Here is a 24,759-nt window from a genome sequence, read left to right as displayed (position 1 = left end):
TATGCTCAGAACATGTGTTATTAAAAGAATGATTGAGTAAATTATTGGTAAATAAATAAATGGCTGGACCTCGTTCAGCTAAAAACATGCATTTGCACAATTTCATAATGTCACACAGATGACCCCAACATCACCAGCCTGTTGCTACAAAATAAAGTCGCTTACTTTATTAATCAATTTATGGTTGGTGAAGTCATAACCACTTTATTCTGGAAACTAGGCCCTTCACAGCACCCCCCCCCCCAGTTATTTCTGTGAATCTCCTAAGGGACCCTCCCTGTGTCCACATGGCAGCCTGGCAGCTTTACTCCTCGATGGCATCTTCCCCATGCTCCCCATCCATCCTCCCATGGCCAGGGCCCTTGAAGACTATCAGAGAAGCATTACCATTGCCAGCAGATGCCAACATCCGTGCTAGGTGGGCTGACCCCGGATTCTTTCAAAGCTTCCAGGCTTCAGGGCAGCAGATTGCAGAAATCCTTATAGAAGCAGGAGACTCTGGCTGTGCCCCAGCTCTTGCCACATTTTACCAGCTGGGTTCTGAGGGACAGCTGTTCAGTACAGAGTCCCCCGGGTTCTCTTAGGGACAGTCTTATCAGTTCCTAACTCCTTCAGAACACAGATGTTCAGCTGCACAGGTCACAGAGCTATTGCGTCTGCCCTGCCATCCTCCACTTCTCTCCCAGTCCACTCTCCTCTCCTCTCCTAGTGTGGAGGAGAGGCTCCCACGCCTAGCAGTGGGCAGAAGCAACCTGGGGGTAAGCATGCGCAGGAGTCCTCGCCTCCAGGATATGGTGTTCTAGCATGTGGACATCCTCCAACGTCCTCTAGTACCTCTAGGACAGAGTCTATCTTCTGAGCTTGTATCAGCACATACAAAGCTGGTGCAAGGTGCTTTACATAGATTAGCCCTTGGCAACTTCATAGCAATCATTTTTCACACCATGTATTGATGAGGGAAGTGAGGCCCAGGGAGGCTTGGTCTCTTGCCCAAAGTCACACTTAAGTGGCAGAGCCAGGATTCAGACTCAGGGCTGTCAGATTGTAAAGCACCATGTTATTTCGTACAATTAAAAAGTCTGACCTCAACCATAGGAAAAACACACGCTGTTCTGAAGATTCCTTGGAGACACATCTGCTGAACGTCCACTCCGTTTTTTAGGACCCAGAAGTGGGAAGGCCTGCCTAATCTGTCACCCCTTGCCTCCCAGTTCATTAGCTGGAGGCTTAAAATTGTGCCTGCTTGTAGTCCAGGTCTGTCCCCTGTGGCTGGGCAGGCAATCCCTTGGCCCCCATCACTCCCTAATGCAGTAGAACTTGGCCCAGCTCACTCCCACTGGCTGGGGGTCACTTCCAGTATCTCCACATTTGCTGGAACCTTAGGTTTAGCCACACCTTCCTATTCATTCTCAGTATGGCTCTTGCCAGCAACTAGGTACTTTCCCCATACTTCCCAGTGCAGGAGGTTGCCCACAGGTGCAGTTTCCAAGAGTGCCTCTACCTTGGTTCAAGCTTTGGATTTGTCCAGGAGCCCATGGCCTCCCAGAGCCTGAATGCTGGCCTGACCTTCTAGCCCAGAGGTTTTCCTGACTGCTGTCCCAGAGACTATACTTCTTCCCAGGCCTTCACATCCACACCAGGCCCAATCCCTGCCTTCTCTGGGCTGGATTGAGGGATAAATTAGTTCTAGCTCCAGAGCCCATTCCTTTCCAAGCAGCCCTGCTGGGGCTTTTGCTGCTCAGGAGAAAAGCCCATTCCAGGCCCATGATGGGGCATGATTAGATAGACAAACCCTGTAAATGTATTACCACTAGAGGTATATGCATGGTCATTTGGACAAACTTTTGCAGCCCCCCAGAGAGTCAGATCTGGGGGTTAGAGGCTGGATGGATTCACCCACTGAAGGAGCCAGGAGGCAGGCCGAGCTTGGCTGCCAGGGAGACTGGTCTCTATGAGTCAGCTAATGTCCATGTAAGCAGGGAACAGGAGGTCAGCTGGGCCCTTGCTTAACAGACTTTATTCACCATTTACAAAACAGGTTGATTGCATGCAAAATGTAAAGATGGTGTATTCCCTGTGGAGAGAAAACATAAGCCAGCACAGCCCTCTCCTGAAATATAGGCTGCAAAATGCTTGTTGGTTCAGTCTGGGCTCCCAGCTTGTTAGAAATCACCTCTTAATACACTCTGGGTTGGGGACTGCAGAAAGCCCAGCAAGGAGCTTACACACCAGAGTAACTGAGTAACACCTCAAAACACAGACTCAGAAATCAAGAAAACCACATGTGCATATAGTCTGTTTAAATAAAATCACTGACGATACTCTAGAGCGGTTGTTAGTGAGGGGAGCAAGATGCAAAGAATCGCTCTACTTCCCTCTCCCTGCACACGTCTAGATTCCTCATAGAGCAGCTTTCCTTAAAGTTGGGCGGAACTTCTCTGCATTAAACATAGAGGCTTGCATGTCTTCTCTCCTGGGGGAGGTTGTCACAAGTTGACGAGGTGTGCCCGGCCAAAGGAAAATGTCAAGGAGTCAGGAGCCCTCAGACCAGGTCTCCGCTACTAACCAGCTGTGTGGCCTCCAGCACTGCTCCTGTCGTGGAAGCTCATTTTTGTCATTTTGGCAAAATGGATGTACCGCCCGGCTTTGGTCCTTTCTGACTGGCTGGCCAGGGCTGCATGGGGTGTGGTGGGGCATAACTGGACGGGAGGAGCCTGAGTCAAGGGCAATGACATCATCCAGCTCTGGCTGCCACAGGTCAGGGGCTGTACTCAAACCCTGCACAGGACCTCCTGGGGGTGCTTGGCAGAATGGCGTGAAGGGCTCCTAATACTTTCTGGAGGAGCTGCAGCCCAGAGAACTGGCCTGCAGAAAAATACTCTGCATTTGTGCTGCTTTGCACTTGGTTAAAGCCCTTGTCACCACATATTTATTTCAGTCCTCATCTTGGACTTGTGAGTGAGTCAGCCAGGACTTAATTTCTTCATTTTACAAATGAGGAAGGAAGTGATCAGGGAATTTAAACAGCTTTCCCAAGGTTATACCACATGAGCAAAAGAGCTGGATAAAAACAAAAGTCTCTCCAGATCTCAGCTCTGCACTGTCTCTTCAAGGGCTCCTGGGTGGTGGGGGGCAGGGGCAGCACCTTGAGGAGGGGTCTTGAGGCTCTTCCAGATGCCTCTAGGACTACCACCGTGGTGCTAGCTTGGACATTTCTGGGCCTGCCTGGGACAGCTCTGGCTGGGGCCATCCCATACCTTTGTGTCTCTGGTCCCACACATGTATAGCAGGGGCCCACGGTCTTTACTCAGATACCTTCCTACATCTTTCCAATGACTTTGAGGAATAGCCCCACAGTCAGCATCAGTTTTCAGTGCATCACCACTCTGCCCTGAGGCATTTGCTCTCCTACAGCCTGCAAGGGTCAACTGATCACAACCTTAGCCAGAACTGAACCTCCTTTTCCTGCTCCTGTTCTTAGCTGGGGGCTTCAGGATCCAGATTCTGGTTGGCCTTGTCACATGTGGCCAGGGCCCTCTTCCTCAACTGAGGATGCTAATGCCCCAGGAGGACCTGAGGGACTGTGAGGTCTGAGGTTGGTGAGTAGTAGACACCTTAGAGTTGGCTCTTTGTCTATTCCCAGTCTCTGTGGAATGGGGAGCATCACAGCTGTGCCAACAATCTGGGTGATGAGGAAGTATTTGCCAGTTGCATCCCATAAACAGAGAAATCCCTTGTCCAAAGCATGTCCAGAGCCGTGGATATGGGGCTTACATCATTGTACAAAACACAGGTGACCCTAGGGAGCAGATAGTGGGGAGCATGGCCCAAGTAGTGGGATAGTTGGGGTTGGGAAATTAGGGCCCACAAGACACATGCTAGAAGTAAGCCTTATTACCCACACTCTTCTTCTCAAACTTTTGCCTGAGCTCAGAGACCAGAGCTGATTGGATGGGGCTTCCCACCTTGGGTTTTGGTGACCGTTGGGGTTGCTGAGGGGTGAGTGAGCCGGAGACTGTAGGCACAGTCCAGTGGGCTGTGCCCATGTTGGGCGCCATTGTGGGTGGTGGAGGGGGAGCTGGGGCTTTGGGGGGCAGTGTGTTTCCTAGGCTGTTGTTGTTGCAGTTCTCATTGGGAGGATCCTCTTTGAGCACAAACTTGGCAGCAGCCTTGGTCCTTCTGAACTTGAGCCATTCGATGCGGACGGCACGGGGTGCTGGGCTGGGCCGCTTACGGAGCACGCGCCGCACTGGCAGGACCTTGTTAGACTTCTTATTGCGCCAGAAGGTGGCGGTGGAGATGAGAACGGTTATGGCCACAATGATGGCCATGATGCCAGCCAGGACACCCACAGCCTTCATGGGGTTGTCTTTGGTCTGCATCAGGAAGGCGGCCATGGGGCTCCGGGACAGCATCTGGAAGAGAGAAGCCCCCCTAACTGCATTCTGCTGTTCCTTCCTGGTCCCTGGAGGACAGAGCAAGGGTCATGAGCTCCCTTAAGCCTGATGGTGTGTAAACTTTCTGGGGTCAAGCATCTCTTGAGAATCTGATGAACACCATGGGTTTCATTCCAGAAAAAATGCACCCAGAGAAAATGCAATGCATACAGCTCTCCAGAAAAATGCACAGAGAGAGAGCATAATGCAAACAACCTCTTTCAGATTTAAAACTCCTACATTAGCTGGACTCTCTACTTGAGAGATTAGGGTATGGCTTACCTTTAGTTATGGAGGGCTTCATCTGCCCAAATATATCAGGAACCCCTTAATGATGACTTTCTGCCAGATACTGAGCTGAGAACTACACATAATGATTTTACTTATGCCTTTTAACCCCTATGTAAAGGAACCATCACTCTTCCCATTTTGTAGGAAAGGAAGTGGAGGCTTGGCAAAGCCCAAAGTCACACTGTTAATAAGTGTTGAAACTAGGCTTTCAACTTGATTCCAAAGCTTATGTGCCTGATGGCACAGGCAGCCTTTGCTAGCGTTGAGTGCGTTTTGGAGGAAGGCTGCAGATGGTCCCTTCTTCCTCTAACCATGTTTCAGCAAGGCCTGAGCTGGTCTTCTGACCCTCTTCTGACCCAGACTTGGTACTCACGTCTGTGTCTGTGATGTCAATCTTGAGTAAGGCCGTGGTGCTGAAGGATGGGGAGCCACGGTCCTTGGCCTGCACCTCTAGGGACCACGTGAAGTCCCCACCAGGTGTAATGTTGTGCAGGGCATCAAGGGAACGGATGGAGTTCTTGAGACGGATCTCCCCGGTGTGCGTGTCAATGTCGAACACGTTGGTTGGCTCCGCGTGGGTGATGGAATAGTCCACCAAGTTGTTGGGCTCGTCTGCATCCTGGTCCGTGGCCTGCATGTGAGGAGGGACAGACAGAGTTGGGACTCGAGAATGATACTTGTGTGCCATGGTTAACCCAGTGTGTCTTATTTGGCTTGCTGGGTTGACGGGAAATGGTCCTAACCCTACTGTGAGTGGACTGGAGTTGGGGGAAGTACTGAATGACCCAGGGTCTGTGCCGGGCCCTCTACATGCATTAGTACATTCCACTCTCAGATCAAGCCTGGGCAGTAGGTATTGTTAAAAAACAAAAGCTTGAATGATAGGTGACCTGTCTAAAGATGGATACATCAAAGGAGGGGAAGCTCAAAGTCAAGTATGTTGGGTTTCAGAGTTCAAGTTTTTTCCATACTGGGAAGACAGTGCAGCATAGCACTGCTTTGAAAGCAGGCTGACCAGCTGTGTGAACAAAGGCAAGCCAAACAGTTAAGCTGCCTGAGCCTTGGGGCACCTGGGTGGCTCAGTAAGTTAAGTGTCTGACTATGGATTTTGGCTCAGGTCATGATCTCACTGTATATGAGTGCAAGCCCCGTGTCTGGCTCTGAGCTGACAGTATGGAGCCTGCTTGGGATTCTCTCTCTCTCTCTCTCTCTCTCTCTCTCTCTGCCTCTCCCCTGATCATGCTCACATGCTCTCTCTCTTTCAAAATAAATAAATAAACTTAAAAAAAAACCTGCCTGAGCCTCAATTATTTCTTTTGTAAAGTGGCAATAATATCTTTTTTCTTAGAGGTTATTTCTGGATTGAGGTGGGGATGGGGATATATAAGGTACCTTAATATCCCCTGCTCACAGGGGGAAGCCAATTAAGTTTATTTTACTTTTTAAACTTTACTCTTGAGACAGAGAGAGAGAGAGAGTAAGGGAGGGGCAGAGACAGAGGGAGACACAGAATCCGAAGCAGGTTCCAGACTCTCAGCTGTCAGTGCAGAGCCCAATGCAGAGCTTGAACTCATGAACCATGAGATCATGACCTGAGCCAAAGTCGGACACTTAACCAACTGAGCTACCCAGGTGCCCCTAAAGTTTATTTAAATTAAATAAATTAAAATAAATTCTTACACCACAGTGTCTCTTGCAACAGCTAGAACAAGGCTTTTAGGGAAGCTTAGTTGCCTTCAAAGCTCACCTCAATTTTCACTGGGGTCCCCAGCACCATGGTCTTCTCCTGGAAACTCTTTCCAAACTGAGGGTAGTGGTCATTGACATCCAGCAGAGTGACAAACACCTCGGCCAGACTGTATTTGCCCTCCATGTCCTCTGCCTTCACATAAAAGTTGTACCTGGCAGTGGCCTCAGCATCCAGGCTGGCCCAGGGCTGGGTGTAGATGATCCCGGTGGATGGGTGGATCAGGAAGCTGCAGGGCATAGGGAGCTCGGCGTGAGTGTGCATAAGCGCGCGCGCACACACACACACACACACACACACACACACACAGAGTGGACTGCAGGAATGAGCTGCCTTCGATGCACTATGCAGCTTCTCCAAGGTGGCCCACCTGTTCCTCTCCTCCACCTTGCCTTCTGACTGAGGGTGCTGACCCACCCATCTACTCATCCACCTATTAACCCTGAACTTAACCCGACTCACAGCCCTTCCCTCTCCTCCCAGGGCCTGCCCTCCCTAGCTCCAGGCCATCATGATGACCCTTTTTCTCTCAGATCCCAGAACTTCTGCCCCAGGCTCTCCACTGCTTCCCTTCACCCATGGCCCTCCTGCTCATTTCTCCAACCCAGGTCCTGTCCTTTCCTGCCTTCCACACAGATCCCCTCTGCCCCCCTGCCTCCCAAATCCCTTGCCCGAGGCCCTGTTCAGCATTCTGGATGTACTTACGGGTCTGCCCCGGACCCATAAATGGAGTATTTGACTTCACCCCACGGACCTGTGTCTGGATCTACAGCCTGGAAGAGAGAGAGCTCCAAGTGGCACCTGCTCTTTGTCAGGGCATATTGGCAGCTCATGTGCCTGAGGGTTGCTTTCAATGGCAACACAAGGGAACTGGGGTTTATCCAGCTGGGGAGAAACTGATCTGGAGGTCTGCTCTGGAGCCCTAGTTATCTGCCCAGGAAATCAACTATTGAAGGAAACAAAAGGTTTAGATCTGGAAGACATGTATCCCTTCTTTGTAAATGAGGATAGAGAAGGAGATGAATCCTGTGCCCTGAGCTGGGGGTTTATGCCTATGTCCTCCTTATAATCCTGGGTATTGTTGTCCCCATTGTACAGGAGTGGAAACTGAGCCTCAGAGAGTTCAGGCAGCTTGTCCAAGGACACAGTTAATGAGTTTGGGCTTTGCGATTCAAACTGGAACCCAGGTTTGTCTGATTTCATCAGGCCCCCTTCAGTGGGGACTCCCCATCCCAGACCCAATCCCTGGGCCAGTCCCCAACCCACTGTGACAGCCACCACGTTGGAGCCCCCTGGGGCATTCTCAGGGATCCTGGCAATGTAGTAGTGGGAGGTAAACTTGGGGACATTGTCGTTGGTGTCCAGGAGCTGGATCACAACATCTGCTGTAGAGCTGAATTTCTCCGGAGTGTTCACTTCAATGGCCAGGAGCTGGGAAAGGAAGGAAAACAAGGACCTGTCTGGGTGGCAGTCAGTGGGCAGAAAGCCTTCCCACTTCCTGTCTCAGCACTGGTCCTGCACCCACCTGCCTGGCCCTGCCTTACTCTCAGCCGCCAGCCTGCGACGCCTGACATCACCTGTAGGGGCGCCTCTAAGGACCACTGTCTTGAAAAGCCTGCTTTCTTGAAGTTCTTATAGTTGTATTTGGGCCAATTTCTTTTGTCCCATTGATTTGCATATTCCTTTTTAGTTTCAAGTTCAAAAATTACTTTGTTTTATAATATAATTTAATATTTGTTAGGGAAGTTCCTGCCTCATATTCTTTCTTTCTGTTTTCCTGATTATTCTTAGAAATTTATTCCTCCAGATAAAAACCCATGTAATTATATCAAACCTTCTCGCCACCTGAAAGGAAATTCCAGGTAAGACTTAGTTGGAACGACATTGGATTCTTTATTCACTTGATGAGAATTTGCATTTTTTAAACAGGGTGCACCTTTACATATCTTGCCTTCTTTATATCCCTTTGTTTAATTCTTGTGTTCATTATCATTTAGGTGCTGTGTATTTCCTGTTTGCCTAATTCCTAGGAATTTTATCTTTTAGTTGTTATTATAAAGGAGAAACTTATATTCCATTATTCTCTTTGCTATTATTCATATGTAGGAACACTCTTCAATTTTGTGTATTAAGTTTGTAATCAATCACATTAGCAGCTTTGATGTTTTCTGTTTTTCAAACATTTCTTAGATTTGTTTAAGCAAACAATAACACCACCTACAAATAATGATAATTTTGTCCCTTCCTTTCTAATACTCATACCTTTTATTTCCTTTCTTTATTCAGGAATAATATTACTCCAGGAATAGTACTAAATAATGGTGGTGGTAGCAGGCATCCATGTTTTGTTTCTGACTTCACACACTGGTTTTAGAACATAAAGCATGATGTTGGCTATAGAGTTATGTGTGTATAATTATAAGTAATTATAACAGTTTAGATATCAAAGAGGTATCTGTTTTTCATTTTTATTAATATATATTATTTATATAGTTATATATAATATGCATTAGTTATATATGTGTATCATTTTAAATAATCACAGATACAAAGGAGGCTTTTTTTCATCTTCTGCTAAAATGTTTATCAGAGTTGGTGACAGATGTTCAATGCATATGAGGAATATGTTTATCTTGAAAATCAAATAGTTTTTCTCGCTCAATCTATGAACAGGACACATTGAACACCTTTGCATTCCTTTGGACAGTCGTAATTTAGAACCAGGAACGCGGTGAGTCTGTGTGAGCAGTGGGAGCAGTGTCTTGCACCTTCTTCTCCCACACTCCTGCTCCCTCAGTCAGCAAGAAGGGCAGAGGGGCTGAGGGAAACTGGAGGGCCAGGAAGGGCAGGGGGTGACAGGGACCCCTCAGGAATGAATCCAGGAGCTGCTATGAGCTCCTAGGACCACCCCCTGCCCCCCATTCAGGACAGTACAAAGTATCACCTACCTTGAAGGTTAGCACTTTGAACTTTTCATAGTCAATGGCAGCTGAGTTCTCCACAATGATAGTGACTTGGGCTTCATTCAGGACTGTCAGTGGGACCACTCGGAAGATGCCCCCAGGTCCCACCAGCCGCAGGTTGAATTTGGCATTGGCTCCCTGGGCAATAGTGTTTGGAGAGAGGAAACAGGGAAGATGAATGAGAATAGAAACTCATTAGATAGTCATGTTAAGCAAGAAACCTTCATATGCCCTTAGCCCTGGGAGGTGAGTATTATTATTTCTTTCTATAGGTCAGGCCATTAAGGATCAGAAGGATTTAGCAGACTATGAGAACTAAGCAAGGTCCCAAACACTGACAGCCTGGCCCTCTGCTGGGCATAGGAGGTGACAGGATGCATTCACAAATGCCTTTCTACAAGATCAGATATAGAGGGGCTTTTATTTGACTGGTTTTACTTTTTAATTGATTATAAATGTCTTTAGGCTAACCTAAAGGTCTTTGGTTAGCTACTCTCCCACATCTCTTTCTTGGTTACACCATCATTTCATTCATTTTAACACCTGCAAGGCCCCTGGGACATAAGCGGTGAAGACTGGTGCACTCTCTCAGCTTTGGCTTCTTGGAAGACAGGGTGGAGGGCAGGACCACACACCTGGTCTGAGTCGTTGACAGTGATCTTAAGGCCCCGCAGGATCTCTCCCTGAGGTGGGTGTTCATACATAGACAGCTCAAATCTGTTCTGGGGTCCACTCTCTCCATAGAACGTAGGCGGATGGTTGTTGAGGTCCACGATCCTGATGGTGACTGGGACCATGGCCTGGGCAGCTGGGATCCCTGCAGAGCTGACCTCAGTCACCTGGGGTAGGGACAGGTGGCTATTGCTGTGTGGCAGGCAACTCCAAATGGCCCCATGGATTCGCAGCTTGAGGTATTCATGCCTTTGTGTAATTCCCTCTCATTAAGTATGGCCTGCCCTAGCAACTTGCTTCTGATATCACATGGCAAAGGTGATGAGATATACTTGGTGATTAGACCACAAAGACTGTAACTTCTGTTTTCTAGCAGACTCTCTCCCTTGCTGGCTCTGATTAAACAAGCAGCTATGTTGTAGAGGCTCATGTTTCAAGGAGCTAATCGTCACCTCTAGCCAACAGCCCACTAGGAACTCCATCCTGTCAATAACCATGTAAGCCTGGAAGACAATCCTACCCCAGTCAAGCCTTCAGATGAGAATCCAGTCCCAGCTGACAGTTTGATGGCAGCTACAACGAGAGACCTTGAATCTGAGGACCCAACTACGCCGAGCCTGGAATCCTGACCCACAGCAATTGTGAGATATGAATGTGTGTTGTTTTAAGACACTAAGCTTGTGGTAATGTTACAACAGCCATAGGCAACAATATAGTGCTGTTACTAATCCTATTTCGCAGATGAGGCACAGAGGGGTGAAGCAGTCACCTGGGGCCACACACTAGTGAGTGGCATAACTGGACTAGGAAGAACTCAGGTGTGTCTGATTTCTTAATCAGCAGTCTCTCCATCTCACCATAGTGGCCCTTCTTTATAGCCAGACAGATCTGGGTTCAAACCCCAGTTCTGCCACATTCTGTCCTGGTGTCCATTTGGCCAGAGGTGGAGGCTGCAAAGAGGGGAGGTTTGGAGATGTAGCAACAGATAACTAATACAGGCTGCAAAGCCAGGGCTGAGAATCCACAGGCTCTGTGTGAACCACTCCATGTGACAGAGACAATCAAGAACCTCCCTTCCCTTGTTCTAGAAGCATGCTCTGGTCTCACTATGCTCCCTGGACACAACTCATCACACCCCAGCTGCTACCATGACTCCCTTCTCAGAAGCCTACACCTGCTGTCTCCATTTCCTAATTCCCACTCAGCTCTCAGCCCATCCCCAACTGAGACACTTCACACTAATTTCCATGCTGCGTGTAGCACTGTCACTTTCTTTTGCCTTCCTGAGTGTTCTAGCCCTCTGCTAATGGGACTCTGCTTTCTGCAGGCTCCCCTCCACCTCTCTGATCTCTCCTAGGTTTCTTTCACCTGCTCCTGCCTCACTCAGCCTCTGATGCTCCCACAGCTATGTTCTTGGCCAGTGATTCCTCTGTCCCCACAGCCATCCATTCCCCAATTCCCCCTAGGTGATTCCATTCCCCAAACCCATTCTTCCACAGCTACCTGTACGCAGACACTGTCTCCCCAGGTTCCACACCTGTATACACAAGTTTGTGTGTTTCAATCTGAGCATCCCAGAGACAGCAGAATGCCCCATGTCTGTCCGACCCAACTTGCCTCCTTTCCTGCACCCCTGATAGCACGGTACCACCCCAGATCCCTCATCCTTCTCCTTTCCTGACAGTCACTACAGTCACTCCTTTTCCTTACAGTCACATTCTATGGAGTCTGCCTCCTCCATATTTTGCAGTTTGTCTCCTTATGCCACTCCACCTCCCCTCATCTGCACAGGTCCCCCCATTTATCACCTTGACGAATGGCTCTGCCTCCCTGCCTCTCACCCAGTTCCCTCCAAACTCAAGTTGGGAGCAGTGTTCTCAAACCCTCTCCTGGGACTGTACCAGAATCACCTGGGGGCTCACAACATGCAGAGTCTTGCATTTCTCCAGGACACACCAATTTCCCGTTGCCAGGACTAGGTCCTGGAAATCTTTGTTTGCCAAACTCTCTAAATCTGAGAATCATCCTGGTCTAAAGAAGCCAGAGTGAGCTTTTCTCTGATCCTGCTCAAAACCCTTCAATGGCTCTTTACTGCTCTTGGGCAGGACCAGCTACATAACGTGCAGTGAAAAATGAAAATATGGGGCCCCTTGTTAAAAAATTATTAAGAATTTCAAGACAGCAAGAGGAGAGCCTTACACCCAGCATGGGACTCTTCTAACGGTGGTCCCTGTGTAACTGCACAGGCCACATGCCCACAAAGCTGGCTCTGTTCTGGAGAGAAACCTATATTTCGTATCTGGGGCCTTTGCTCCTCCAGTCCCAGCCTGGGATCCAACCATTTTCTCTGTCTACATGTAGTCTAAACACTTTGCCGCCGTCCCATGACTCCTTGCTGCTTCCCCAGTACATCATGTGCACATCACCTTCAGCCTCATCTCACAGGGCTTCCTAGTCCACAGTGCCTGCACTCTGCCCCCATTCCCACCAGCGATGCCCTCCTCCAGTGTCCACTGCTGGGTCTTACCCATACTCAGGGCATTGCTGCTTCAGTCCTACTTCCTTGTGAATTCATGTCTCCCCTTTCCAGAGACTTTGTGTGTGTCCGCTGCAGCCTTCACGCAGGCTATGTGACGTGGGTGCTCTTTGGAGCAACATCTAGCTCCCTCCCTGGGTGGAGGGTGGGCTGGTGGTGGGGATACTGGTTCGCATCATCATGGCCGGAGGGCAGGAGGAAAGGCCAAGCTAGAGGGAGGGTACCTGTACATGCAGCTCATACACCTCCCTCCTGAGCTGGGCAGGACTCTGCATGACGGAGATCACTCCAGACGTCTCATTAATTTCAAAGCCTCCGTCACTCCCTGTCAAGGAGGAAAGATGTGTCCTGCAGTTCCACACATGGCCAGGGAAGGCGCAGGGGAGCCATGCCAGGCAGCCGGCCCTGTGCTCCTCGGGCATTACCTCACTGAAGTCTCTATAGGACGTAATTCTATCATCTGTATTTTGCCAATGAGGAAACTGAATCTCAGAAGGGCTAAGTAACTTGTCTAAGATTACACAGCGAGTGTAGATCTGGGACCTAAACTCACTTCTGAGTCTGGTTTCAGGTTCCATAGAACTTTCCTTCTCTTCTGTGCTGTGTGTATGCACATGTGTGTGTATGTGATAGAAAAAGAAAGGGAGAAACGGATACAGAGTAAGGGAAATAAGGAAGGGGAGAGAGAGGAGAGAAAGGGAGGGATGGAAGAAAGAGGCCAGAGGCTACAGGATAAAGAGCAGAAGAGGGAGAGAAGAGAAGAGATGGGGGTGGGGGTGGGGGGTGCTTGGTAATTGTGTAAAGGCTGCAGAAGTGGAGGGGAGGGGACAGAAGGCAGTCAAGGGTCCACGTGCCTGGGGAAAGGAGACTGTGTATGATGGTGGCATGTTCAGGCATGCTGGAGGGAGTGTGTGCACCAGGCATATCCTAAGGGAAAGGGTTGGGAAGGCAATGGTGTCTGAGTGAGAACAGAGAGACATATGCATGTCTGCAATCAGGCACCAGGCATGATGATCCCACCAAGGGGCCAGGTGCTGCAGGGACCAGCTACCAGGGGCTATAGAGCCCACCTGGGCCGGCTTGACCTGTTCCGTTGCTGCTCAGTTGTGCAAAGAGCACAGACTTGGAGCCAGAAGACTTAGGTTCAAGTCCAGTGGGAATGTGGGATGGCCCTTTAGCTTCTCTGAGCCTCAATCTGCTCATCCATATACAGAGCTAGTTAGTAGGAAATACCATATCATCGTTGCATTTAATTCTTTTAATTCAACTATATGCTCTAGGCCAGAAGTTTTAAAGTATGACAATAAAAAACACAGTAACTTAAAAGTGTAAGAAATGTTGCCACGCCCCCTTGTTAATCAGCATGTGCTTAGGATGAAGGGACATGAGTTGGTACCTCACAGTGTTGCTCTCAGTCCCCCAATCCAACCCCATGTTTCTCCTTGTTGCTGGACAGAGTGATAAGGCAGGGTCTGGAGCACATGCCCAAGGAGACTCATCACCTCCTAGATGGACCCAGCCCGTCTCATGCATCTTGAACTTCTGGTTCTATAGATGAGGAAACAGGGACCAGAGAGGTCTGGAAAGCTCACTCTGGTCGCCCAGGGAGTAGAAGCCACAGCCCCGTGATGGGCCTGTCCCCAAAGCTTCCCCAGACTCACCATTCAAGAGGCTGTAAAGAATTTGGTTGGGTTTGCCCCGATCTCCATCCATGGCAACCACCATCAGTACCTCCGAGCCCTTGAGGGAACAGAAGCAGCTGCCTGAGGTCGCTGGGTGATGATAGGGCTCCCCCCTCCCCAGATACTTGCCCCCATAAGAGAGGAGGCCCCACTGCCACCCAAGAAAAGGGCCAGGCCTCTGTGTGGCCCCACACCTGCTCTGCAGAGAGATCATAGCACCCACTGACCTCCCCAGGCTGGAGGGAGAGACAGCCCAAGCCCTGTTTCTCCCCTCCACATAGGGTAGCACACGGCTGCCCAGGGATACTCAGGCCTCCTGAGTGGGCCTCCTCCTCATACCCTTTCTTTCCTACATGCCACACTCAAGTCTGGTTTCTACTGTCCTACCTTTGAGCCTCACCCTCCCTGCCTCCTTCACTTTTTGCCTGCAGAGGTACATGGTGGGGAGAGGTCAGAGACAGGTGAGAGAGGAGCCGGGCACAGAGGGGTCCAATGCAAAGCCCCCAGAAACCAGGATGCTCTCTGTGGCCCTGGCTGGAGTGCCATTTGACAGATTTGGGCAGCGATGCCACAGCCAGCAAGCCTATTCCATCTCAGCCAGCCGCCCCCTTCTAAGCCTCCTCCTCAGGCACTTCTCCTCGGCCTGTCCACACTCATGGCTGCTTCCTGACTGCCACATGCCGCCTGCTCTCCCTGAGCAACGCTGTCCGCCCTTAGATTCCAGCAGGACAGCTGGCCTCCCCCTGGCCTGTCTTCGGCGCCCCCCTAGAGGAGCCCGGCATTTCTCCCTCCACTCTGTGCTCATCTCTACTACTCGGCTGCCAGCTTCGGGAGCAGCGGTATCCTAGCTTGGGCCCAGTGCGTGAGGGGTCCTCAGTGAGCATCTGCATTGTCTCATAGATCCTAGAATACTCAGAGCCTGGGGAGGAAAAATTCAGACTGCAATTCAGTTCCAGAGTCCTTGAGCTGTGGTTGTATGGGGTTTAGCCCCAACCTGGTCTCTGCCTACAGGTAGCTCATGGTCTGGCTGAGCTGAGGGGGCATGTAAATACATGCAGGTACCCCAAGGAGGGGTGTGCATCCCCCAGAGAAGGGGAGCTCCCATCTCAACCAAAGATGTCAGGGAAAGCAGCGCCTGGGCTGACCTGAGAAAGGCGGGGTGTATTGGGTCTGCAGGCACATTTCAGGCAGAGGGCTAAGGGCACAGTGGGGAGATGGGCTGGGTGCTGGGGGGCTGGTGAGGGCTCAGGGGTGGAGGGGATGCCGGGCATCAGGTGCCAGGCCCAGGGGGAGTGCCATTCCTAAGAGACCCAAAGACAAGCATAGTAGCCCAAACACCAGGGACAAAGACTGCCCTGAGGGGGAGGAAGCTGAGGCTGGCCTTGGAGCCTGGCTTGCGGGACAAGCCACACCTGTGGATGACATTTGACAAGGGTTGTGGGAGCTCGGCATCAAACTGTGGGAGAACTACTGGTCTGAGGGACCCGAAGCTATGGGCTTTGAGTTGGGGAGGCACAAAGGAATCTCACCCCCCTCCCCCCACTGCCCCTACAAGGTGTAGAAAAGGCTCCACCCAAACCACAGCCATGGGCCACCTGTCAGCCTCTCTTCTCAGCCTTTTTGAGGGGCTGAACCTTTGCAGCCGGGTTTGAGTAAGTTTGAATGAGTGAAGAAATGGTGTGGCACAGTTTTGGCTCCTGGCAGGTGCTCTACACACTGCCCCTGCTTCTTCCCCCCTACACTCCCACAGGCAAAAGGACATGTTCATGGGCTGAGCTTGAGTCAGTCCAGAGCCATCCATGTGAAGAGGGTGACCCAGGGCCAAGCCACAGGGGATCCACGGGTAGTGGCATCTGGAGGGGACACTGGGATGAGGGGACAGCCACCCACCGGAAGGGTGTCCTCATACACATAGCCGTAGTAGGGTGTGCCCACGAAGACAGGGGCCATGTCCTGCACGTCCTCCACATTGACTGTGACCGTGGTGGTGGCTGAGAACACCACATCAGCCCCTCGAAGCCTCCCTCCACCATCCTGGGAAAGAAGCAGAGAGTGAAGAGAGGTTGGGCTCTGGACTCCTGGTACAATCTGGCTTCTGTCTCTTACTGGCCTCCGGACCAGCTGCCCTCTCTGATTTCTGTTTGCTCCTGTATCACCTGGAGACAATTCCCCCTCATAAGGGGATCATTTAAATCAGATGATGCATGGAGGTCTTTAGTCAGTGCCTGGTATGCACTAGGCACTCAAAAGTGTTCCTTTGGAAAAGAGAGTTCTTTCTCCAGGGAAATCATGCCCGACAAATGGCAGAAGAGGAGGGGGGTCAGAGCCAAATTCCCCCTCCCACCAGGAACCAAGCCTCCAACACCTAAGGACCTACTAAGACACGATTTGGGCCCGTGCCTGAGTCTACATGATGAAGGTGTGTGCCCAGTGAGCCCAGCCCTCGGTGGAGTATTGGGCAGGTGGTGCAGGCTGCAGTGGGATGGCCTGTAGCCAATATGTGACCAGCAGGGGCCTTTCCTTTCCTGGAAAAGAAAATGCTGGGTCTAGAGGGACAGCTAGGGTTTCCTGCTCTCAGGGGACAGAGCAGCCACTTTGGCTGAGCACCTGCCGACTTGCAGGTCCCACACCATGCACTTTAGAAGTATGAGAAACTCAGTTAAGCCTCATGGGTGGGCAGATGAGGAAACCGAGGCTCATGAAGGGTCACTGATCACACAAAGAGGAACAGGTGAGGTGAGCAAGCCCAGGCAGAGAGAGGGAAGTGCCTAGAGGCCAGGTCATGGGAGATGTGAGGGAGCATGGGTGTCCAGGCCATGGCCACCTAGTCCTCCAGAGGGGACCCTGGCTCGTCAGTCCTGATGGGGCATACACCCTCTTCCAGGAGGGAATATGCCCTCTGCAACCCGAAGACTCCAGCCTCCCTGGAGACTATGTCCCTGTCTGGGCAGGGTCCACTCAACAGAGGCTTTGAGCAGCCCCACCCCTACCCCATCCCCATCCTACCTTCAGCCCTCCAAACCTCCCCCACTCCCTCATAGGACCCAACTCTTCCAATCCAAGGGCAGCTTCCTCTGACAAAGGTTGAAGAAAAACCAGATGCTCCCTAGTCCGCCCTGTTACCTTGGCAACCACTGTGACAAAATGGGCCTGGGCCTTCTCGTAGTCCAGGGTGGCCCCAGCCCGGAGGCGCAGCACACCGCTGTGGCGGTCCATGGCAAATTTGGTGGCGTGCATATTCTGTAAGAGTGAAGGGAAGGCTGGTCCTCGGAGAGGGACCCAGGCCGCCCCAGAAGTGCCTGTTTTGCTTTACCGAAAGGGTGTCTTCATTGGCCTTCGTCACAGGAACTCTGGCCTTGGGGCTGAGGTTAACCTCCAGGGTACTCAGCCTTTCTGGCCCCTAGGGTCCCCCTCCTGCCCCTCAGCATGCTTCCAGCAGCACCTTAGCACTTCTTGCTGCTCAGCTTCCAGCTAGGCTCTGGCCTGGAGGTTCCAGCAGGTAGAAATGGCCAGCAGAGTGCTGTAACCTAGAGGAAGTGGGGCTCAGAAGCCACCGTGATGGAGAGGGCCTTCAGGATCTTTCAACCCCAGCAAATAAGTGACAATGGGCCAGTTCCAGGAAGCTTGGGGTGGGGGTGGGGTGGGGGTTGAAGGTGGGTGGGGACAAGAGATGATCCTCAATCTGGAAAAGGGTTACTGTGTGTCACAGGCTATTTATCAGAGCTGTGCACGTATTTAGTCCTCACAAGAATCCACGAAGATGTGCTTTCGTCTTTCGAATTCTACACATGAGGAAAGTGAGCTCGGAGGGTTAGATAACAGGCTGAAGAGCCCATGAGGAGGCAGTGGGATCTCTCCAGTACATGTGGAGCCCAGGGGATTTCTCAAGTACCCGTGTTGTTAGCCACCAAGGTGTACTGCCTTGACAATTGTGAGAGCAAGTGACTAAATGCGGAAAGAAGAGGAACAGTTACAGAAGGAGCGGCTGTGTGGAGGACAGCTGGTTCCTGTGGAACCCAGGGAGAAGGAGGAGGTTCAGGAAGGGGTCTCTGCCTTTGGTGGGGTGGAGGGGTGATGGATAGAGGTGGGATGGGGGGGGTCACAGCTCAGATTTCCACAGTTCTAGGCCCAGGCAGGGTTCTTCCACCCCGTGTGGGTGCAGTGTGCCCAGTGCCTCTCCTGGGGAAGAGGTTGAAGGTGGAGAGCTGAGGGTCCCGGAGGTCCCTCAGGGACAGGGTGGCAGGGGAACTCAGAGGGAGCCAGCATGGGCCGGTCAGGGGAAGATGGCTCCCACTCAGGCCCCTCTCATGTCCTTGTGAGTCTGATGTGACTTCTCTGACAATCTTTGGGGAATAGTGGAGACCCGGACCTAAGTGCTTTGGTGAGGGAGGCAGTGGCCATCCAGGTGTCCCCCTCTAGTCCAGGCCTCTGGTTATGACCAGTATGCCCCTCCTTACCTGCAAGAAGTAGGTGACACTCCCTCCAGAACCTGTGTCCTTGTCTACCGCATGGACCTTAATGATACTGCTCCCAGTAGGTATGTCCTGAGGGGTCACAGTGACGGGGGGGGGGGGGGAGGGTCAGTCCCGAGGCAGTGACAGAATGCTCAGGGGACTGAGGGTAAAGGAGCCATGGAAAGGTGCAATTAGGGCATGAAGGGCTAAAAAGAGGTGAAAAGGTGATGATTAACCAGAGAGCACCCATGGAGAAGACAGGCCAAAGTCCAAGTGAGCGCAGGAAAGAAGGAAGGGGAGAAGACAAGCAAACAAACATCGTCCAAAACTAAGACTCCAAACAGACAAAGGGCTTAAATACAAAATGGGGAAATGATTAATAGAGACATTCAGCATTACCAGGGATCACATATATATCATTTAGAGCCAAAATGAAATATCTTCCTCCTACTGAATTAGCAAACATTAAAAAAATTGGAGAATCCCCAGTGTTGGTGAGGGATGGGGAGACAAACCCTCTCCCACAGCCTAGGGGAGAGAGAGCAAATACATGCCATTCTGGAAAGGCAGTCTGGCAGCCAGAACTTCCCAGGTTCTCCTGCTTTCAACCTAGGCATTTCAAATCTTGGGCCATTTCTTAAGGAAATCATTCTAATTATCTATATGGACGTTTTATGTTCAGAATTTGATGTTTCTTATGACAACAAAACTTTAAAGCATCTTAAATATCCAAACATAAAGGAATACTTTGGTAAACAATGGAATGTGCACTAGATGGAAACTATTAAAATGATAGTTACCTACACTTTACAATTACTGAGGAAAGGCTTATGTTGTAAATTAAGTGAGAAACAGTATACAGAAAGCGTATGTTTAATAGAGTCACAGCGATGTAAATAAAGCAAACAAAATAAATCCAATAAGCACAAAATGACTAGGAAGCACTACACCAAAATTTAACAATGTTGTCTCAAGCTAGAGGGATTGAGGGTGATTTCTGAGACTTTGTTTTCTACTTTTCTACATATTTCACATTCCTACAATAAATGTACGTTATGATTATAATGGAAAATGGTTAATGGACATTCCTTGGGATAAAAATAAATGTGGGAGGGATGGCAACAGAGGTGGGGGGACATGTAGAGGAAGCGTTCTCCAGAAAGTAGGGAGCAATGGGTGCTCTTCACTCGGGGGCCGGGTCCCCCTGGTCAGGTCACAGGGCAGCCCAAAGGGCAGGCCACGGATCTGGGGTGGGAGTGCATTGGCCTTGCCTCAGGGCCCCTTGCTTACCTCAGGAACCTGGACAACATAGGGCTCCTGGATGAAACTGGGGGCCTCGTCATTGGCATCAGTCACCAGGATGGTGACTTTTTCTGCCACCTGAGAAGAGACAAAAGGGACAGGAACTGGGGCAGTTGAGACTTTCTGGGCAATAAAGGGACAGTGGCCTCTAATGCCCCAGGTGTATGTCTCTGCCCGTTCTTTCTCCTTCACCTCCCCCTCTCTCCCTTCCTCCCCTTCTTCCTCCCCTCCTTCCTTCCTGCTTTTATTCATTCTTGTAACAAATATTATTAAGCAACCACGTGGTCCCAAGCACTGTGTTCCATCCCAGAGGGAGAAGACACAGTCTGATGGTGTGTGTTTTGCAGGATGCGATGGCAGGGCAAAATTCATATTAAAAAGAAAGGTGGTGATCTTATTCAGGGTGATAACAGTGGCATGCCAGGTACTGTAGGCAGGGCCCATGCATTATGTGACTCTGGAGGCAACATGTACACCACGGCCTAGGTAAATGCCCCCCCCCTTTTTGTGGGGTTGTGGGTGCATGGTATAGGAGGGTGTCCCCAGAGGCCCTGAAAAGAGGGCATCTAGCTCAGCCTGTGGTAGGGGACAGCAGGGAGGCTTCACTTCACGTCAGCAGGAGTGAGATTTAAACTCTGTAACAGTTTGTCAGGTGAGAGGGAAAGAGGTGGAAAAGTATGTCAGGAAGAAGGAACAACACATACAAAGGCAAAGAGTTCAGAGAATATAAGCAGATTTATGGCTAGATGGTTGGGAGGGTGAATGTGGTAGAGAAGGTGGGTGAGGCAGACAGTGCCTGATGGAGAGACCCTGCATGCGAGACTGGGGCTTGGATTTCATCCTGAGGGTAGTGGCCTACTGTTAGTGCTTCCCGAGTGGGGCTGTGGCCAGGTCTAACATTTCACAGTGATAGCTCTGGCTGAAATTCAGACATGGACTGGGGTCAGGTAGCCTGGAAGCTGAGAAACCCCTGTGATCATCTTGGCAGGCACTGGTGAGGGCTGGGCAAAAGTGACAGCTGAGGGGAAGGAGGTGAGTGAGAAGCTAGAGTCTGGGTACCCAGGTGTTAATCCTGGGTGAATGGGCAGGAGCTGGTTGGAAGAAGCAGATGGGAAAGCCTCCCCACTGGCCTCACTCGGTGAAGCCCTGTCTTGTGGGCTTGGGATTGCCAGAGAGCCCTTAGGAGACTGGAGGGGGGAACTGTGGTCAAGCCCAGGGTGCTAGTGCTGATGGGGGGGGGGCAGCTCGGGGGCACCTACCAGATTCAGACCGTCAGAAATGCTGATGATGGCTTCAATCTCATCCTCTCTCTGTAAAGCATAGAGATTAAGTGAGTGTATGGGAATCTGATGTATCTGGGGACCCTGAGGCTGGGGGGAGCTCTCCCTGCCCCCACTGAGCCAACCAGAGCAGACCTGGGCATTTCAAGGGAGTCCTGGTGCAAGGCAGGGTGGCCAAAAGCTGCCTCTGGCCATGCTTGAGACCTTGTTTCAGGTCTTGGCACATCAGGGGTTCTCCTAAACCCTCAGTATTATTGAGGCACCAAGAGAGAATGCTCCCCTGCTAGACTGAGGACAGATGCTAGTGTGCTGGAAGTTCCAGGGAGCTGATGTTTCCATTTTCTTTTCTTTCTTCCCCTTATCTTCTACACCTCTCCATATTCTACAGCCCAGGTCTGCAGTGTCTCAAGCACTCCTGAGTCCATGGTGGGACCTGAGTGAGGAAGAATGTTGAGGTCACTAGGTCCCCAGGGATGCAAGGGAGGGGTGCACTGTCATACCTCCACCTCTGTGTCCCTACAGAAGTCTCTGAGACCAACCTTTCTGTTCTCTACCCTGGCCTGTGGCTGGTGGAGTCTGCCATTGGACCGCAGCTGGCAGTAACCCCACGGTAGAGGTCCAATTATGTGGTCAGCTAGGCCCACCAGCCAGGTGAGGGGTCTCAAAAGAGAAAGGGAGCCCATGCCCTGGCACCTGTAGGTTCAGAACGATGCAGAGGGGTGGAGGGGTAGAGTTTTACCCAACTCAGACCCACTCTCTAAACCACTCTTTCCAGGCTGGTTCAGTCAGTAGTGCATGCGACTCTTGATTTCAGGGTCATGCCCATGTTGGGCATAAAGTTTACACTAAAAACCAAACCGAAACACTCTTTCCTGTCCTGATGTGCTGTCAGTTTTCTGCGGCTTACAAGACCGCTCCAGGAATGAGCTCAAGGCAACCTTCTAGCCCACAGAGGTTTGTCTGCACACCTGGCAGGCATCACTTCTCACACCTCCCCATACCTCTCTGTCCAGCTCTTCAACCAAGGTGATATTTCCAAAATTGGGGTCAACAGAAAAGACGCTTCTAGCGCTGGGGTCAAAGCTGATGTGGTAGGAGATGGGGTCTCCCTCAGGGTCTGTGCCGTTTAGGGTGTATACATAAGAACCTGGAAAGAGACACAGAAGAGGAGACTAGAATCTGGGACCCAACTCTTGCTAAAAGCGGCATCTATTCAGGACCAAGGATTCAACTGTTTATAAAGTGGATATTCAATTCAGTGCCAAAGGTACTGCCCTGAAGTGAGCATTTGCTGCAGGCCTCACCCCTGCTGGCTGCTTCCCACTCTTTATGATAATTCTTTATAACTGTCGGTGAGTATCAGCCACTGTGCAGGTTGTAATCTATAATACAGATGACACAGGAGCTTCAGGTCTGCTGTGCCTAACTCCAGGGCCTCTGCCTGGTAGTGATGACTGGGCCAGCAGCCAAGATTGGGGTTCCCTGGGTATGGTGAATGGGAGAAAAGGGAGAAGCCATTAAGGCAGGACTGTGCAGCACTGTGCCCCCACGCCTGGATTAGCTCTTCGGGGATTTCTGAATAGGTGCCTCTTTCACACTGCTATCCTTTTGCTCAGAGATCTCGGCCCTGACAGAGAGAGAGAGAGAAGGGAGAATCTCCTCTTTCCGCTTTTCCCCCTTTCCCATGAGTATCCCAGCAAGTTGGATGTTCTTAGGCCTCTTTAAAGCCTAAAGATCTGAGGCTTGGGGAGGTAAGTATATTTGCTCAAGGTCACGCAGTGAGTCAGGGGCAGTGCTGTGGCCAACCCCAGGGGTTATCATCACGCTACCAACTACTGCCTGCTGTCTGGGGCAGCCCTGTCTCTGGGCCTGCAGCTGGGCCTCTAGGACTGGACTGGCTTAGGTCTCCATGACAGCCGTGACCTCCTTTCCTGCAACTGCCCTGGGGAGTTCAGAGCACAAACAGGGTGCCCCAGGAGGGCCCACAGCCTGGCACTGGGTGTCTCCACAGGCACAGAGGAATCATGGGTTCAGTCCTTGTGTCCAGGGGAACGCGGGCCACCCTCCGGGAGACCAACAGGGGGCTGGCGCCAGGGCTCCTCACCTACAGGGGTGTCCTCCGGGAGGCTGAACAGGGCCATGTTTCCGTTGGTGCTGCCCACCCCGTTGTCGAAGAAGTGCGGGGCAAAATTGGCCTGGGCTAGGAAGACAACAGACAGGAGAACAGACACACGGAAGGGAGGGTTCGCACCAGTGTGGTCACCCGTCTGGTCCCAGTCTGGGCAGGCTGGTAGTCTTTTCCCCAATGGCAGCACGCCTACAGACTGGGGCTGGGGAGCTCCAGAGAGCGCCACCGCCACCTCCCTCACGCCCAGGGTTTGCTCTGGCTTGTCAGGGACGCGCACCATCGCGGGCACTTAGAACCCAGGCAGCGGCCAATCTCAACCCATCAAGGGACAGACGGGGAACCCGCGCCCAGAGAGGAACGGTGCCCTGGCCAAGGTCACACTGGGAGCTGGGACACCTTCCCCTGCCCCAGAAGCCTTCAGAGACGCCGCCAAGCCTCCCACCCTGCTCTGAAAAAGCCGAGGGCAGCGGGGGTCCTGGCCCCAAGTCTGCGTTCTCCAGACGACCTGCCGAGCCCGGGCAGCTGGAAGGATCATCCCACACCACCGGGTCCCCTAGCCCGAGTCCCACTGTGGAAGTGAGCGGCCCGGAGCTCGGTCTCGGCGCCCACCCGGGCAGTGCCAGTACCCACGCCTCGCCCCCCACCCCGGGCGCGGGGCCCCGCGCCCACTCACCCAGCCAGAGGCGCAGCAGCCCCAGCGCCAGGGCGGCCCGCGGGCCGCGCCTCATGTCTCCGCGAGCAGAGAGTGTCGCGAGCCGCAGCCAGGCCGGGTGCGGGAGCGCGGAGCATTCCCCGGGCCGCGCGGAGTGCAGAGACGACGGTGGGGGCGGCGGCGGGAGGGGCGCGGGGCGGGCGCGCTGGGTGGCGCGAGGGCGCTAAGCGGATGACACCTCTCGGCCCCGCGCAGCTGGAGCGCTCCCGCCGCCGCCAGAAGAGACCAATTAGTGCGCGCTAAGCTCAGGGTACCGGTTTCCAGCCGCCGGCGGGCCGGGAGGGGTTACTGCCAACTCCTCTTCCTACCACGCCCCCCTCGCCCAGGTCTGGAGCGCAGGCGCCAAGGGATCCCCAGCTCTGTAGCTAGGAGTACTGGGGAAGGGGCCAGGTCTTTGCCCTGAGCACGGCACTGGAAGCTGGGGCTTCTCGCGGTCCCCAAGTTCTGGAGGGCCTGGGCTCTGTTGGAGTTACCCTTTTCCTGAACTTGCACTGTGACTTTGAGGGGGCTTGCCACTCTCTGAACCTGAGCGTTCCAGGCTGTAGAACAGCGGCGG

General features: G+C 51.9%; 1 protein-coding gene across 3 annotated transcripts; it reads right to left on the bottom strand.

Annotated features, from left to right (window-relative positions):
* Positions 1-440: 440 nt before the first annotated feature.
* CDHR1 (cadherin related family member 1) lies at positions 441-24,248 on the bottom strand. Of its 3 annotated transcripts, XM_042960837.1 has the most exons (18): positions 24,165-24,248; positions 23,468-23,563; positions 22,365-22,510; positions 21,343-21,393; positions 20,072-20,161; positions 18,785-18,871; positions 17,451-17,567; positions 16,218-16,361; positions 14,307-14,385; positions 12,870-12,970; positions 10,073-10,276; positions 9,423-9,575; positions 7,741-7,905; positions 7,180-7,247; positions 6,475-6,703; positions 5,101-5,358; positions 3,966-4,415; positions 441-479 (listed from the first exon to the last, which is right to left on the bottom strand). In XM_042960837.1, the coding sequence occupies exons 1-18, from the start codon at positions 24,217-24,219 to the stop codon at positions 456-458; spliced, it is 2,517 nt and encodes an 838-aa protein (XP_042816771.1). In that variant the 5' UTR covers positions 24,220-24,248; the 3' UTR covers positions 441-455. The 3 variants fall into 3 exon arrangements, with proteins under 3 accessions (XP_042816771.1, XP_042816770.1, XP_042816772.1); XM_042960836.1 differs by lacking the exon at positions 441-479 and having other exon boundaries at positions 2,001-4,415; XM_042960838.1 differs by lacking the exons at positions 441-479; positions 18,785-18,871; positions 20,072-20,161; ... (2 more) ...; positions 23,468-23,563; positions 24,165-24,248 and adding an exon at positions 17,770-17,888 and having other exon boundaries at positions 2,001-4,415.
* Between the last annotated feature and the right edge of the window lie 511 nt (positions 24,249-24,759).

The sequence above is a fragment of the Panthera tigris genome, chromosome D2, assembly GCF_018350195.1.
Source record: "Panthera tigris isolate Pti1 chromosome D2, P.tigris_Pti1_mat1.1, whole genome shotgun sequence".
Classification (NCBI taxonomy): Eukaryota; Metazoa; Chordata; class Mammalia; order Carnivora; family Felidae; genus Panthera; species Panthera tigris.
The sequence above is the reverse complement of the archived record's forward strand: the minus strand, read 5'-3'. Positions and strand labels throughout refer to the sequence as shown.

What these genes read in the sequence shown, in the direction of transcription:
- CDHR1 (XM_042960836.1), bottom strand. Translation starts at nt 24,219, where the DNA reads ATGAGGCGCGGCCCGCGGGCCGCCCTGGCGCTGGGGCTGCTGCGCCTC. An exon ending in CTGTCAACGACTCAGACCAG is followed by an intron (nt 9,576 to 10,072) that starts GTGTGTGGTCCT and finishes ACTATTGCCCAG; the next exon opens with GGAGCCAATGCCAAATTCAA. An exon ending in GGACCCCAGTGAAAATTGAG is followed by an intron (nt 5,359 to 6,474) that starts GTGAGCTTTGAA and finishes CCTCACATGCAG; the next exon opens with GCCACGGACCAGGATGCAGA.